Source organism: Thyridium curvatum, assembly GCF_004353045.1.
Source record: "Thyridium curvatum strain D216 chromosome Unknown NODE_106_length_115904_cov_88.197656, whole genome shotgun sequence".
Classification (NCBI taxonomy): domain Eukaryota; kingdom Fungi; phylum Ascomycota; class Sordariomycetes; order Thyridiales; family Thyridiaceae; genus Thyridium; species Thyridium curvatum.
The window spans coordinates 52,872-68,756 of NW_022156861.1; the positions used below are offsets into that span (position 1 = coordinate 52,872).

Sequence of the window (15,885 nt, forward strand, 5' to 3'; positions counted from 1 at the left end):
GATCTGAGGGCACAATCTGGAACCGTGGGTGTAGCTTGTTGTCCAAGGTTCTCGAGGCGTCTGGACTCGTCTCGCGAGGGAGGGAGTTGAAAGAGAGTCTTGGCGCCAATGTTGGGCCAGCCAAGGTGTCGGGTGCCCCCCTACCACGCGTGCCATCCAAAGAGCCTCGAGTGCAAGGAACGTGTTTCTCCCCAACTTCTCCTGCACAGAGCGTGGCCTAGCTAGTTAGGAGGCGGCTCTGCGGGTCGCATCGATCACACAGATTTTGCCTGGGTTGGACCCCGGTAGTTGAGGCAGTGTTCAGTGCTCCTGGTGGTGTGGGGCAATCTGATGCTCGGATCGGAGTCGCTCAAACGGCAGATCAAACAGCCGTGAGCTCCAGGCGCATCAATATGCTAAAGTTAGGTTGCACCAGTAAAAAACTCCTGATCTGATGTCAGTTAGCCCGCACAGCGTGTGTTGCAGCTGTGTGACAGCGAGCAAGGATCTTGTCCCGTTTCAAAACCCGGCCTTCTACTTGTAGCTCTGCTGGATGAGAGCATTGTCCCCCAGGCCCCCCAGCCCCCTCGATGGCTGGCAAAACAAGGTTGAACTGGGATGCGAGATTAGGTTTTGGAGTTGGATGGAGCTTGTGTGTTTCTGGCCCCTGCAACCGACCTTCCGCGGCCCTGTATGTCGAGCTGGTGGGAGAAGAAATGCCTCGCTACACTCTGTTGCTCCTGAATAACCCCAGCCAGGTCTAGGTAATCCGTCCGTGCTGACCAGTCCTGACTTGGCTCTGTTGCTGGGTCGCTGGTGCGAAGGCTGGGGAAGCCCTGGTACAGTTTCAATGCTCTCGGTGTTTCATCCCCCACAAGGTCTGGCCCACGAGGTCTAGACTCTGACATTCTCCGCTGACTGACAGGCTTTAGCTTGGCGAGGAACTTCAGGTGAAGGATCCGAAGTAGTTCAGTCCAATTGCTTTGGGATGTCCAGTTGGAATTCTCTCGGGGTTGGTCGCAGGCCGAATGTTGAGATGGTGTTGTTGCCGCCGCATGAATTACAAGGAAGGAGCAACACAGATGCATCAAAACCAAGGGCAAAGCTCTTGGGGGAAGGCAGGCACGACGCATTCACGAGTCATGACCGAGCCCCAACTTCAGGAGAGTCGAAAGTACCTATCTCGTAAGCACTTGACATGCCTGATCAACCGCACATCAAAGATTTTCTGTGATGTACATAACAGGGGCAATCATAAACCAAATGATCCTGGGTACGGTACTTACGGAGCCGGACGGCTGAGCAGAGGTGGAGCTCCAGACAACAACAGTGCGGGCTGTCTCCTTTCGCTTACAGCTGCCAGAGCCTGTGTGTTGATCTGCTTCAGGAAGAGCGCCGCCTAAGCTCTGCTGTAGCTCTGATCTACGGGGATTTGCACCAAGAAAATGGTCCTACCGAGATGTGCACCCAAGGGTCATTCTTTGTCTTTGAAGCTTGGCATCCCCGAGACATTCAACGATTCGAAACGGGTATTTTGAGAGATATACGATCGAACCAATCACCTATTAAGCAGAGGTTACATTCCTGATGGGAACACGAAAAAGTCATAACCAAGACAAGAGAGAAGAACAAGATAAAACAGAATAGGATATCAACAAAGGAAAAACCCATGGATTCCTCAGTTATTTCACCACCTACCTACCTACTGTATTAAAAGTTATCATATCCGATTCTCCTAAACGAAGTGACTCTCGATGGCAGGAGGTGTCCTCGATGACATCAAGTCACAAAAAGATGCTTGGAGATGTGCAACCGTCAAAAGCTAACTATATTTCGTGTGCTGGACAGCCAGCTGCGGTATCGTATCTGGACACCATCAAACTCTGTCCAATCAAGAAATGCAAGACGAGTCCGTAGCGAAATACGCAGCATGTATATTTTCACTTGCACCACTGCACTGACTTCCCTTTTAATGAGTACAAGTTGAGGACCTCTGCTGATTTGCAATAAACATCCTTCGACGCTTTGCTCTGCCTCTCCCTTTTACATCCCTCTCTCTCGCGCAGAATGAGGGCCTCTCCGGTCGGCTTAAGCTCTGAAGAGCACGGACCAACCCCGGCGGCTTGTCTCGGTAAAAGGTACCCTGTGATAGGTCGATTCAGTTCAAGCTCGGCTCAAGCCGCCTCTGACGGCTTTTTTTCTGGAGAACGTCATGTCCGCCTCGGCAACCCCCGACCGAGTCATAATCCTCTTCCCTCTCTTAACTACCACGGAGTCGTCGAATACTGCGTCTGCACGCGTATTTAACGGAGTGCTGCGCCACAAGTAATACAGGGACAACAGTGGGAGAGGCCAATTGCTCCTATCCGTGGCAGAGCGACAGCGGGAAAGAAGTAGAAAACAGTGTGCTCTTGGCCCTGGGCTATGTCGTTCTGACATCACACCTCCCACCAAGCTCCCCCGTATCATCAAACCCCCCGCACGCACGCACAACATGTCCGCACCTTCGCGGGCGGCGACACGCGCCTGTCGCAGGACAGTATCGTCCTTCCCCAAGTGTCAGAACGCCTCGAGGCACAGCTCGACCGCCGCCTTCGCCAGCCAGTTCCCCGCACGACGATCCACGACGACGCCGAGGCGGCAAAGACTGCAGACGCCGCTCCCCGCGAGACTGCAGAGCAGGTTCTTCTCCGCCACGAGGGGATGCCGAGACGACGAGGCGGCGGCGGCGGCGGAGGAGGAGACCTTCGACCCCAAGGAGATTGAGCGCGAGAGCGACGAGGTAGACGTGTGCATCGTGGGCGGCGGGCCCGCCGGCCTCAGCGCGGCGATCCGCCTCAAGCAGCTGGCCGCCGAGGCCGGCAACGACGACTTCCGCGTCCTGCTGCTCGAGAAGGCCGGCGAGCTCGGCGCCCACATCCTGTCGGGCGCCGTCATCCAGCCGACCTCGATCAACGAGCTCATCCCCGACTGGCTCGACGAGGACAACCCGGACCGCTTCGAGCACGCGACGCCCGCCGGCGCCGACAAGATGCGCTTCCTGACCAAGACCTCGGCCGTGCCGCTGCCGGCCCCGCCCCAGATGCACAACAAGGGCAACTACATCGTCAGCCTGAACCAGTTCACGGCCTGGCTCGGCGCGCGGGCCGAGGAGCTCGGCGTCGAGGTGTACCCGGGCTTCGCCGCCTCCGAGGTGCTCTACAAGCCCGACGGCTCCGTCCGGGGCGTCGCCACCAACGACCTCGGCATCTCGCGCAGCGGCCGGCCCAAGGACTCGTTCGAGCGCGGCATGGAGTTCCACGCCCGCGTCACCCTCTTCGCCGAGGGCTGCCACGGCAGCCTGACCAAGCAGGTCATCAACAAGTTCGACCTGCGCCGCGACAGCCAGCCCCAGACCTACGGCCTCGGCGTCAAGGAGGTCTGGGAGGTCGACCCGGACAAGTTCCGCAGCGGCGAGATCGTCCACTCGATGGGCTACCCCCTGCCCTACGACACCTACGGCGGCGCCTGGATGTACCACTTTGGCGAGAACCTCGTCTCCGTCGGCCTCGTCACCGCCCTCGACTACCCGAACCCGTGGCTGTCCCCGTACCAGGAGTTCCAGAAGCTCAAGCAGCACCCGCTGTACCGCTCCGTCCTCGAGGGCGGCAAGTGCATCTCGTACGGCGCCCGCGCCCTCGTCGAGGGCGGCTTCCAGTCCATCCCGAAAGTCGCCTTCCCCGGCGGCGCCCTGATCGGCGACTCGGCCGGCTTCGTTAACGTGCCCAAGATCAAGGGCACCCACAACGCCATGAAGTCGGGCATGCTGGCCGCCGAGTCGGCCTGGACGGCCCTGACCGAGGGCGACGCCGACGGCTCCGTCTTCCTCTTCGGCTACGAGGACGCGCTGCGCAAGTCGCCCATCTGGAAGGAGCTCAAGGAGGTGCGCAACCTGCGGCCCTCCTTCCAGACGCCGCTCGGCCTGCTCGGCGGGCTCGCCTGGTCCGGCCTCGACACCTTCCTGCTCAAGGGCCGCGTGCCCTTCACCTTCAAGCACCACCCGGACTACGCCGCCACCAAGCCCGCCGACCAGTGCAAGAAGATCGAGTACGAGAAGCCCGACGGCAAGATCTCGTTCGACATCCTCACGAGCGTCTCGCGCACCGGCACCAACCACGAGGAGGACCAGCCCGTGCACCTGCAGGTCAAGGACTGGGACCAGCACGCCGTCGAGACGTGGCCCAAGTTCAAGGGCATCGAGAACCGCTTCTGCCCGGCGGGCGTGTACGAGTACGTCGAGGATGCGTCCAAGCCCAACGGCGTGAGGTTCCAGATCAACGCACAAAAGTAAGTTTTCGTCTTCTTTCAATTCTATTCGTATCTTGCCTATCTGCTCCAAATGCTGTGCGCGCACACTCCACGCACGCAAACTAGAACACTTGCTGACTTTCTTGACCCTTTTCCAGCTGTATTCACTGCAAGACCTGTGATATCAAGGCTCCTAACCAAGATATAAACTGGCAAGTGCCTCAGGGCGGGGAGGGACCAAAATACTACATGACATAGATCAAAGGCAACATTTGGCTTCAATATACTGTAAATACCCCCATACCTATATCTGTGCTGCAAGTCAAGCGTACGGAGTAGTTGAACAGGCGCTGCGCAATGTGCAAGTGCGGGACTGCCCGTCGGCGTCGGGAATGTCCCAGAAAAACATCATGACAATGATATGCGACAGCTTACGTATACCTATCGGAAGGGAAATAGGTCCTACTTGGTGGATTATCGATTTTCTTTGGCGTAAATGGTTCCCGGTGCTTCCGCCAATACGAAGATCATGCCTTCTGCAGGCTGCCAGGAGAGAAAGAAACATATATAGGAATGCACGTCTGGAGCAAACATATTCTCCGCATTCCAGATGTAGCTTTCAGCTCTGAAACAAGGGGCTGGAGACGGCCAAGTACTTCGCTCAACGCATGCAGTCGCACGAAAACGACGCGCGCGTGTGGAGGGCGCGTGGTGTGTGAGCATGCATGGTCTAGAGTGCCGTTTGCATATGGCTGACCCCCAACCAACCAAACAGGAGGCATCCAGTATCGTTCTTAATTTGGTTGCATGGGTTCTTTGATTAAATAGAGCTGACATGCAGCCTTTGCCCAACTGCCATAGGGCCTAAGCGCTTTTTGTCCCCGGCCTAGCCAATGGCATCCCCCCGTTTGCCTCCTGTCGTCATCTGCTGTCAATTACCGTACCGACAAATGCAGGACTGCAGCAAGTGGGCACCCGTCGACGGCAAACAGCAAAAGTCCGACGCCTGGGTCAGAGCGAGGGAGCGAGGCGTATGGAGTACGGTGCAAAATCCACTGAATGGAAGCGAAGCTCTCGCTAACCCGCGATCACGGAAGGACTGGCTCGCGCTCAAAAGTCTCAGTCGAGCATATTTCAATGTCGCAAGCCACAAGCCACACGGACACATATGCAGTGCGAATGCGCCTGTTATGCGATGGATCAAGGCAGCCATGGTTCAGCCAAAGGTTGTGCAATCTGATTTGTGCACAACCAGAGACACGAATGAGTCATAGTGCAAGAAAGGGGGGGGCAAGGCTGGGACCGACACAATGCACAAACGAAGGCGAGCAGGAGCGGGTCAAGCACCGACAGGGATGCTTGCTGTTGGCGGCCTGAGCTAAGGCGTGATGCGGGTTGTACCTCTACATCTGGACATCCGAGGGGAAGGCATGCTCAGTGCGGCCTGGGCTTTAGGGCCTGCCGCCGAGGTTGGGAGGGGCCTCCAGGGGGTTTAGGAACGGGCCAGAACCTCCACCCCCTCTGTAATTTGCTCTCTGAACTGATAAGCCAGGGGGGTCCAACCCCCCCTGTGGAGGACAGGGAGGGGAAAGAGTTGGAAAGCATGAGAATCTTTTCCCACCTCCTGAGACGGGGTCTCGAGCGGCGTGTGTAAAGCAGATCTCCAAAGCGTGTGATGTCGGCGGCATCAAGCAGGTCTGCTCTGTCTCCTGTACGACCCAGGAGGCGGTCAAGAGACAGATCACAGGGATCACAGGGAGCAGGAACGGCTCGTAGCACGAACAGCTTGCTGTTGGGTGCAGAAAGAAAAGAAAGGTTGAGAGGAAAAGAGACTGCGATGCTCCAAAGATGACGGGTGGGATGGGAGAAGGAGGAGAACGAGGAGCGAGGAGGGGCGCAGGACGAATGGAAAGAAAATGAAATGAACAGGTCCTACCAGGCCCTAGGGTTGACAGGGATGCCTGAGGCTGGGGGCCAAGCTGAGTGGATCGCACTTAGCGGCCTGGTTATCTCCGAAAAAGCATGTTACACGAATCCGAATCCGCGCCGGCCACGGTCATGGGCTGGCTTGCTCGTCATGGTGGAGATTCGCCCGAGCCCAAGGGAGATGTGATAATCCTGAATCGCGTCGGGGTGGTGGGGAGGGTTCCGATAGAAACCGAAAAGCAATGCGCTTTCGGGGTTCGCGATAGCTTCGCCGTGCAAACAAGCACTCGACTCTTTTCCTGGCTTGTTGAGTGCGGCCTGTGCCGGGCAAAGATTCAGTGCGAGATCCGACGGGAATAAGTAGACAGAGTACAGAGCAGGCAGAAATGATGACGGCTTGCAGCCTGGTGCGGAAGCGGAGGTAGCAGAAGCTGCCCATCTCGTCGCCACATTTCTACCACGGCTCAGAACCCGTCCGCCATCGCGTCCAGACGCTTGTCTTCGCAATCGTGCAGCTGCAGGAGAAAACAAAAGAAAAGAAAGAAAGAAGTGATGCGCAGCATGAACGCTTGGGGCATTCCGTGATCGCATCGTAGGGAGAGCGTGTTTGATCGAACACGACTCGGTATGCGAAAAGAAGCGAAAGAAGATGCCTCTTGATCGCTCCCATCCAAAACACGAAAAAGGATGTGTGTAAGAAGAGACGAGTAGAAAATGAAAACGGAATCCAGCGACAGTTGACCAGCTTTGGCTTCGGCTGCTTGAGATAAGGAGGTGCAAAGTGTTTCAGAGGGAGGGTGTGGTGGTGTTGCATGTGCGCCCGAGTGTCGCCAGTCCAGGGTTGGATTACGAAAATCGGTGGGCTGGCTGTGGATTTCGCAGGAAAAGCAGCGGCATCAGTGGCTGCCAAGGACCGGCATGGCCAGCGCTCGACATGCGCAAGTACCGGTACTTCGAGCCATGGCATGCATCGTCTCCTGAGCGACAGCCAGAGAAGTGCGGTTTGTGGATCCCAAAAACAGAAAAGGGGAGGGATTAGAGCCGTTTGCGCCCGGTCATTGGCCCAAACTTTGCTAGTGGCCCCCCTGAACGACTGGCCAGGAAAGCTTCCCAGCAGCGGACCCGCCGCCACAGCCAGATCTTCTTGCCTGAGGTTGCCACAGCGTGCTGCAGGCGAAAATTATAAGAAGGCACTGCTCCCCTCGCCCGCCTGTTTTGAAAATTCTTGCGCGGAAGTCCCGACCGGCCCTACGTATTTGCTACATCTACGTTTGGCCTCATTTTTTTTTAATACCCACCCACACACACACCCCTCCCCCTCACCTTACCACACCGAACCCCAACGTCACCACGACGATTGCGATTCTCTTGGCAATAATCCCATTGCTATTTCCTCTCTCCGCGTTGTGTGTGCGCAAAACCCATATTTAGATTTTTAATCTCGTCGACGAGTCCTCAGGAAGACATCGCGACAAAGCCCACAGGCGTTCGGACAGACTGCGCTCGCGCTCTATCGACTCGGACCCTCAACCCTTTGTCGACGACGTCAACTTGCTCTCGACCGACGATCACCTAAGGCAAAACCCATTTGCACCACCCACGTAGTGCATCGCCGAAATCAAGAATAGAGTGTGCGGCCGTCGCCATACCTTCATTGAGTCTGATTTGGAGAGAAAGTGAGAGGATTGTTTGAGAATCCTTCACCAGTGTTTTGAGCATTCCACCCTCATCGCACAGCACAAGAGCCATCACCGCGGCTTGTGTTCCTGTCTGCAGAGTGCCCAAGATTGAAAAGTCTGGTCCTTTGCCCGTCCATCTCTAGAGCAGCGTCTAGTTGGGGAGGCATTCACTTGTTCATCTCCTGCTTCTGGTAAGTCGAGACTTTATGCTGCCATTCAGCAGCGCCTCAGAGCCAGCTTCACCTACCCGTTCACCCTGCCGTTCACCTTGGCCTCGTTTGAATCTCTGAGCGCGCCACCGCTGTCTGATTCACTGTGCCCCTCCGCTTCAAGTTTCGCCTCCCCCCAAAAAAGTATTTAAGGCACACCACTTCCCCCGCCCCACTGAAACTGAACCGCTCTACCACATTTTACATTCTGGGGATCTGGCTGCTAATCAGATCCGTTTCAGATCTGCTCTCATTGGTTTTTCACCATCAGAACGGATTCCCTGACCCTCTATTTCAATATGGAGGCGATTCAAACCCATCCCGCGAACGCGGCCCAGGCCAAGGCCTTTACCGCTCCGGGCTCCCTGTCCTTCCCCACCGGTCACAGCGAGTTGACACCTCCAAACGACGCGGTCAATGGCCAGCGCCCCGTCATGAACGGTGGCCAGCAGCCAGCCCAAGCCGTCAACGGTACCGGGGTGACTCCCGCGACTCCTGCTGCGACCCCTGCTGCGATCCAGGGAGGTAGTGGTTTGACACCGACTTTGCAGTATGTATTGCCCCCGCCTTGCATGCGTGGGTGTATCTGAAGGCTTATCACGCCTGTAAAGGAACATTGTTGCAACGGTCAATCTCGACTGCCGTCTGGACCTCAAGACCATTGCGCTGCACGCTCGCAACGCCGAGTACAACCCAAAGGTACTACTGATCCGTCATAGGAGACTTTGTTCTTTTTGACACAGTTGGCTAACACGCAAGAAAAGCGTTTCGCGGCCGTCATCATGCGTATCCGCGAGCCCAAGACCACTGCGCTGATCTTTGCCTCTGGCAAGATGGTCGTCACTGGTGCCAAGTCTGAGGATGACTCGAAGCTTGCCTCGCGCAAGTATGCGCGCATCATCCAGAAGCTGGGCTTCAACGCCAAGTTCACGGATTTCAAGATCCAGAACATCGTCGGTTCTTGCGATATCAAGTTCCCTATTCGTCTCGAGGGTCTGGCTTCGCGCCATCACAACTTCAGTTCCTACGAACCCGAGTTGTTCCCTGGTCTGATCTACCGCATGATCAAGCCGAAGATTGTCCTGCTCATCTTCGTGAGCGGCAAGATCGTCCTCACTGGCGCCAAAGTCCGTGAGGAGATCTATCAGGCCTTCGAGATGATCTACCCTGTGCTTCAAGGTTTGTTGACACTGATCTCAACTCATGCGCACACATGTAATTTGCTAACTGGATGGTCAGATTTCCGCAAGGTCTAATATCGACCTGTCGGTATCGTGTTGCACAGCTTCACAAACCCTCTACATCCTCTTCACTGTACGATACGACTTATCTCTCACCTGAAGAGATACCACAACCTCTTCTGCGTTCTTGGCATGTGGGGCATGTAGTACATCACCAGTACTACTCCCACCCCTGCCTGTAAAACTTTGTCGATTTTTTCCAACTTGCATTGCATTGGCGTTCAGAAGGACCGGCCTACAAAGGGAAGGGCCATACATCACGGTTGTTTTTATGGGCGGGAAGAAAAAGCCTCGTCACGATCCGTTTTTCTCTACGACAAACATCACGCACTTTTAGATTGCACCTGGCATATCACTCTGGCCTCCCCACTTGCGCAACAAGGCGGGTTGCGCTCTGGGACTTGGCCTTGCCGTCTTAATACGCGCTGCTTTCCCGGTAGAAGGGAGCAGGCGGTGGATGGGATGGAGTAGATTTTTTTTATGACGATGTTTGGATTGGCTGTGACTGACCTCACTGTCTCGCGACCCGACTGGCAATACTCCTTTCGCGGGCAGTGGTTCAGACCCTCACAGTGTGGTCAACACTTGCATTTATCCGTTAAGACAAAAACACAAACCATGCGCCTTGCCTTGCCTGTTTTACCAGATGAGGCTGATGGATTCTTTTTTGAGTCGCAGATTTTTTGTCCTGCGCCCTGTGCTCACAGCATTGCTACTCAGCAATTGCCTCAGCAGGGACTGGTCCTCAAAGTAGACAAATTCCATCTCATTTTTGCGCAGAAACCTTTTGTCATCGCTTCCACTGCATTGTGATCGTGTCTGCTGCCCCTTGGATCAATTGCTGGTGAGATTTGTAGATCGTAACTGTTGTGCAGTGTGGGTGGTTCTACAGCTTGGACCTCTTCTGCTCGGATGCCTTGAGTTCTCTCTCAAGTATCAGGCCCGGGATGCCACCTCGGCTGCCGTCCTCTGTGACGACAGAGTCCCAGGCGGAGAAGGTCCTGCTGTCTTTCAGCGACCACTTGCCCTTGAAGGCAGGAGGGCAGTTGCCAGACAGGGTGTCGACGATCTTGTCGCCGATGACGGGCAGGAACTTGAAGCCATGGCCGCTGCCGCCCGTCGCCAGGAACAGGCCCTTCCACGAAGGGTGGTAGTCGATGATGAAGTCGCCGTCGGGCGTGTCCGTATACCAGCACAGCCTGGTGTACTTGAACGGGCGGTCGTGTATGGCCGGCAGCGGCACCATCTCCCGCAGGCCTTCTCGGAGGTCGCGCACGCCCTCGTCGGGGATGACCAGGTCGGGGTTGGTGAGGTGTGTCATGGGCAGCGAGACCGTGGGCTTCGAGGGCGCGGACGCCGGCGAGGGCGGGAGCGGGGACAGGCGCGAGGACGGGTTGAGGTAGCCGTAGGCGTGGCGGGCGACCTTGAGGAGGCGGTTCGCGGGCGGGATGACGAAGACGCCCGTAGTCAGGTTGAGCAGGACGGGCATCTTTGACAGAGCGGCTTGCTCTTCCTCCGTGATGTCGATGTAGCCCAGTACCTGGCCTGTAGCCGAGGCGTGGCCGGTCAGGTCCAGGAGGGCGCCGGTCCAAGCTCCCGTCGCGAGGACGACCAGGTCGGCGGCGAGGACGGCCCCGTCCGAGAGCTTCACGCCGCTGACCCTATCGCCGTCACGCTCGAGGGCAGCGACTGTGCCGCTGATGAACTCGACACGTCCTGTGCTCTTGACGCGGTCGTAGAGCCACTTCATGCTGGCCTCGGCATCGGCCCACCCGCTGGCCGAGTTGAGGTAGCCTGAGCTCCCCGATGTGCCACCAGTGCGGACAGCATCGCGGATGGCCTCCTTGGTAGGCAGGAAGCGTATCCTTTCTTGGAGGGCGGGGTCCTTCTGGGCCATGGCCGAGATGTTATCCCAGCTGGCACGGACATAGCCTACGCCGTCCTTCTTGGCAGAGTCCTGGCCCTGAGAAGGAACGGAAGCGATGTCGCCGTCTGCCACGAGGGCGAGGCCGCTCTCCGTGTAGCGTCCCTGCCCGCCTAGCTCGTCAGGGCCTTGCCGGCGCCAGTGAACCTGGGCCTCGGCGGCGAGGTCGGCGTAGGCAGGGTCAGCATAGTCGGGCCGGATGATGCGCGACGTGTCGATGCTCGAGGCGTCTCGCGAGGGAAAGACGGCCTGATCGGGCGTCCGGTCTACGACACGGATGGCCGTGCCCGCGAAGGCAGGGCGCTGGGACAGAGCATAGGCTGTGCTGAGCCCGAAGACGCCGGAGCCAACGATGAGGATGGACGAGGGAGGAGAGAAAGAGGAGGGGGAGGAGGAGGAAGCAGGTGGCATTGTGTAAGAAAGGGAAGGAAAAGAGCAGGAATTAAATGTGGTCGGGTTGAGACAGGTAAAATTACCAAGCTTTCGTGCCTTCCGCTCCAACAATGCGTCCCGGGCCAATCAGGGGCCTGGCTATTGGCCCTGGAAGCCTGTAAACTCTGGGCAGAGTGGATGCGAGACTGGCAGTAGCGCGGGACTCGGAGCCAGAAGACGGACGCGGTGAGCCTGGTCCCAAGTCGAGACAGACACCTGATGCTGCTTTGGGGTGATCGATCGGTGAGCGGGATCAAGGCCTGGCTGGTATGCGTGAGGTATGTGGCTTCCGTGAGGTCTGGTTGGGCGACACGCCTCTGACTCTCTGGCGTGTTTGGCCACGCCAAGGTAAGGGAGGAATGGGCAGATTAAATGGGCAGCGATGGACCTCACGAAGCGGCTCCTCTATCGGAGCCAGCTACGGTGAGCTACCGCAGTCTAGTCCATGTGGGGAGGCTCGCCCCCTTAGACCGCACTTTGCCGGAGCCCATGATAGAGAAGGGCGTCCGAGAGGAGACCTGGGTCGAGTGGAAACGGAGCGAAGACACCGCGATCCGATCGATGTCGATTTCCCTTGGAAGTAGGATGCTCGTACAGAAGATCGAGGGATTCATGCAAGAGGCAAAGTCTTGAAGCGCAGGAAGGACACAGAAAAAGGAACACTTAATAAAGGATTGAATTGAGCCAGTATCTGAGTTACCTCCCAAGCGGAGTCGGGTACATATCTAGGTGGACTTGCGGTGAGCGCGCTCTCCGTTCAACGCATTACCGATTGGCGAGGTCATCATGTCAACGAAGACTTGTACTGCCTTCTCGACAAGCAAAATCCAGAGAGTAAAACGATAAAACGCTGATTAGGGTGCAATATCTGTGCTGTCTGTCTGACTTGCCAAGGACGTGAAGTGCGGTGGGGCAGCCTCGCCCAAAAATGGTGTCCTGTCCCCACTTGAGCTTGGACCTGCCTAATGAAGTTGCGTGGATCGCCTCAGCTGCATCGCGACGAGGCTCACGTCCAACGTCGGATCATTCTGTCAGCCAAGCCAGATAACTCGTTCTGCGCCTCCGCAGGCCAACAGAAACGCCTCAAAGTCCCTCAATCCACGTGTTCTACGACCAGATAGGTTCTCAGTAATCGAGGCTGCGGTCGAGCGCTCGGCTTGCAGGCGCCGATCCCTCCGTGCGCGTGCCGGCATGCACCTTGCCCACCATGTCGGCCTCGAAGAAGCTAGCAGAGTTCCCTGATGTCGAAGCGAAGCTCCAGAAACCAACCAAGAAGTCCGCATTCGAGCGGCAGAGAGCCGAAGCCGAAGAAAAGAGGAGGAGGGAAGCCGCCGAGACAGCAGCCGTCTACGAGGACTTTGTCAAAAGCTTTGACCGCGACGACGATGGGCCCAATTACAATTCGCCTCGAGGTGGCGGGCGCCCTCCGCATCCGAGCCGATTCGAACGGCCTGTAGGTCCGCCGACTCTTGGAGGCGCAGGAGGCAAGAGGCACTTTGGGATACCATCAACACCGTCGGGTCTAAAGAGCGGACCGGGTAGTCTGGGCCCTGCCCCGACCAGCTTTGCGAAGAAGAGGAACTTTGACGGCTTCAAGGACCGCTCCGAGAGCAGAGGGCGCCCCGGCAATGACGACCATGAGCCGCTGTCTGTTTCAAAGGCGTTCAATACTAGCGATGACGAGGGCGAAGCTACTGTGGCGGAGCGCGCTGAGGAGAAGGCTTTGGCGAGACCGACGCTGCGGATGGCGAATCTGCCGCCCGGGACGTCTCCATCGTTTGTCAAGACTCTTGTGGCAGCCAGCCTCACGGTAGAAGACGTCAAGATGCTCCCGCCTAGTGGGTCGGTCAGCCAGGCCCGGAAGTCCCTTACCGCCATCATCACTCTCTCCGCCGAGACAGCGGCGACAGACATAGACGCTACTGTCAGCGCCCTGCAACACCGCTATTTGGGCTACGGCTATTATCTTTCTCTTCATAGACATCTGTCATCGGCCGCCATCACTGGTGGCCTTGCCGATATCAACAGCCACTCGTCTACGTCCCAGCCTTTTGGCGCGAAGCGTGTGGATCCAGGAGCAAAGGTGCACAGCTCAGTTCCCCATGGCCATGGCAGGGCTTTTGCACCTCCCACTTCGTTCGATCCAATGATGGGGGCCGGCTTCAACCGGGCAGACATCTTCCATGTGCCTGTGCAGCCCCCCAGAGACGTCAAGCAGTTGAGAATGATACACAAAACAATCGAGGGTGTTCTGGAACATGGCCCCGAGTTTGAGGCGCTTCTCATGTCACGGCCCGATGTACAGAAAGACGAGAAGTGGGCTTGGATATGGGACGCTCGCAGCAAAGGCGGTGTCTGGTATCGATATCGTCTCTGGGAGATCATCACCGGGTGGAAGCGGACTCGGGGTCAGAAGCGGTTCGTGCCGCTATTTGAGGGCAGCCATGCCTGGAAGGTCCCCGAACAACCCCTTTCCTTTGAGTTCACTACCGTGGTCGACGAGTTTGTCTCTGATTCGGAGTACAACTCCTCAGACGAGGAAGATTACGAAGACGAGATCAAGAAGCAGCAGGAGCCCGGTAGCACCGACCAGGAAGAGAAACTCCTCAATCCGATCGAGAAGTCGAAGCTCACGCACCTCCTCGCTAAGCTACCGACCAGCCTTTCAAAGCTCAGAAAAGGAGACATCGCACGGGTGACTGCATTCGCCCTTACCCATACCAGCAGGGGGTCAGACGAGGTTGCGGAGTTGATCGTATCGAACCTGGAGCGGCCCTTTTCTCACACCTTGGCCAACCCGGACTACAAGCCAAATGACAAGGACAAACCTGCGGACGGTTCGCGGACCTCCACGCCCCCCGCCGCTGAAGAGAAAGCTGCCAACGAGCGCGACACGAGTGCCTCTATGCTCGTCGCATTGTACGTCATCAGTGATATCTTGGCTTCCTCGTCGACCAGTGGCATCCGGCACGCATGGCGGTACCGGCAGCTGTTCGAGGCAGTCCTGAAGGACCGCAAAGTATTCGAGGGGCTGGGCGTCATGCCCGAGAAGATGGGGTGGGGTCGACTACGGGCTGAGAAGTGGAAGAGAAGCATCGGGCTGGTCTTGAGCTTGTGGGAGGGCTGGTCAGTGTTCCCGGTCGAGTCGCAACACTCCTTCGTCAGCAGCTTCGAGAACCCGCCCTCGCTCAAGAAGGAAGAGGAAGTGGAGAAGCCCGAGGAGGAAGCCAAACAGGGCGGCAAGTGGAAGACCGTCGAAGCTCTGCCAACCAGCAAAGCCGGCGAGTCTGGCTTTAGACCCGCCCAGACAGACAAGGCGGCGGGCAGAACTGCCGATGGCGAGGAATCTATCGCTACGCCTGATGCTACGGACGACGACGAGGCGTATTCCGAGTACACGGATGACGAGGAGCTGGACCTGGCGTGCCTCGAGGAAGAGGACATTGATGGAGAGCCGTTTCTAGCCGGAGATCTCGAAGGCTTGTCCATTGACCCCGACGTAGAGATGGGTAGCGACGGGGCAGGTGGCGGGCCAGAAGTGAAGTCGGTTGGCGGCATACAGCTGTCCTCTGCCACCCTGGCGCCCACCAGGAGGCGGCCGCGCGCTGTGGACATGTTTGCAGACTCTGGCTCCGAGGACGGGAAATGAACGCGCGCTCACATGATCAAAAGATGGTGCTTGCGGGATTAGGAGTGTGTAGCCAAACAAAAAATGATTGATACCCCTTACCCCTGAAAGTGGCCTGGCGCACGTGCGTGAACTTTGTTTCGACTACACATTTAGTGTGGTTTGATGTTTTGTTTCACGCCTCTCTAGACCAACCCCGCCCTCGGCTTCGTACACTCAGGTCGCGAGAATGATTCATCGAGGTGGCAAGATGTTTCCTGCTATCGATGACACATGTTGTATCCGAGTACAATGTGTGGATGGAACAATGGGACGTCTGTGCATCAAGGCCCAGCAGGGCCAAGAAGTGAGGCTCTTTCCCCGCGGAAGTCGGAGCAATTGAGAGAACAAGAGATGAAGTTGACGAGAAAAATAAACAGAAAAACGCTTGAACTGGAGTCATGGCATGCGTCTTATCTGCTCGCTTTCCGGAAGGGCCAAGCAAGTTAGTCACCGAGCAAGTAGTTCGGTAGGAGAGCCAGCAACTACTCCGTACATCGGAACGGACCTGCGTGTCACGCTACCAGGTACCGAGCTAAAA

General features: G+C 57.0%; 4 protein-coding genes across 4 annotated transcripts; 3 read left to right on the forward strand and 1 right to left on the reverse strand.

The window, feature by feature from the left end:
* Positions 1 to 2,473: 2,473 nt before the first annotated feature.
* Positions 2,474 to 4,309, forward strand: E0L32_011434 (uncharacterized protein; the record flags this gene model as incomplete). Its single annotated transcript, XM_031134163.1, has 1 exon — positions 2,474 to 4,309. One exon carries the CDS (start codon positions 2,474 to 2,476, stop codon positions 4,307 to 4,309), a length of 1,836 nt encoding a protein of 611 aa, XP_031000593.1.
* Positions 4,310 to 8,379: 4,070 nt separating this feature from the next.
* Positions 8,380 to 9,336, forward strand: E0L32_011435 (uncharacterized protein; the record flags this gene model as incomplete). Its single annotated transcript, XM_031134164.1, has 4 exons — positions 8,380 to 8,630; positions 8,692 to 8,779; positions 8,845 to 9,259; positions 9,320 to 9,336. 4 exons carry the CDS (start codon positions 8,380 to 8,382, stop codon positions 9,334 to 9,336), a joined length of 771 nt encoding a protein of 256 aa, XP_031000594.1.
* Positions 9,337 to 10,207: 871 nt separating this feature from the next.
* On the reverse strand, positions 10,208 to 11,656 carry E0L32_011436 (uncharacterized protein; the record flags this gene model as incomplete). The annotated part of the gene is made up of 1 exon (XM_031134165.1): positions 10,208 to 11,656. One exon carries the CDS (start codon positions 11,654 to 11,656, stop codon positions 10,208 to 10,210), a length of 1,449 nt encoding a protein of 482 aa, XP_031000595.1.
* Positions 11,657 to 12,884: 1,228 nt separating this feature from the next.
* E0L32_011437 (uncharacterized protein) lies at positions 12,885 to 15,326 on the forward strand (the record flags this gene model as incomplete). Its single annotated transcript, XM_031134166.1, has 1 exon — positions 12,885 to 15,326. One exon carries the CDS (start codon positions 12,885 to 12,887, stop codon positions 15,324 to 15,326), a length of 2,442 nt encoding a protein of 813 aa, XP_031000596.1.
* Positions 15,327 to 15,885: the final 559 nt, after the last annotated feature.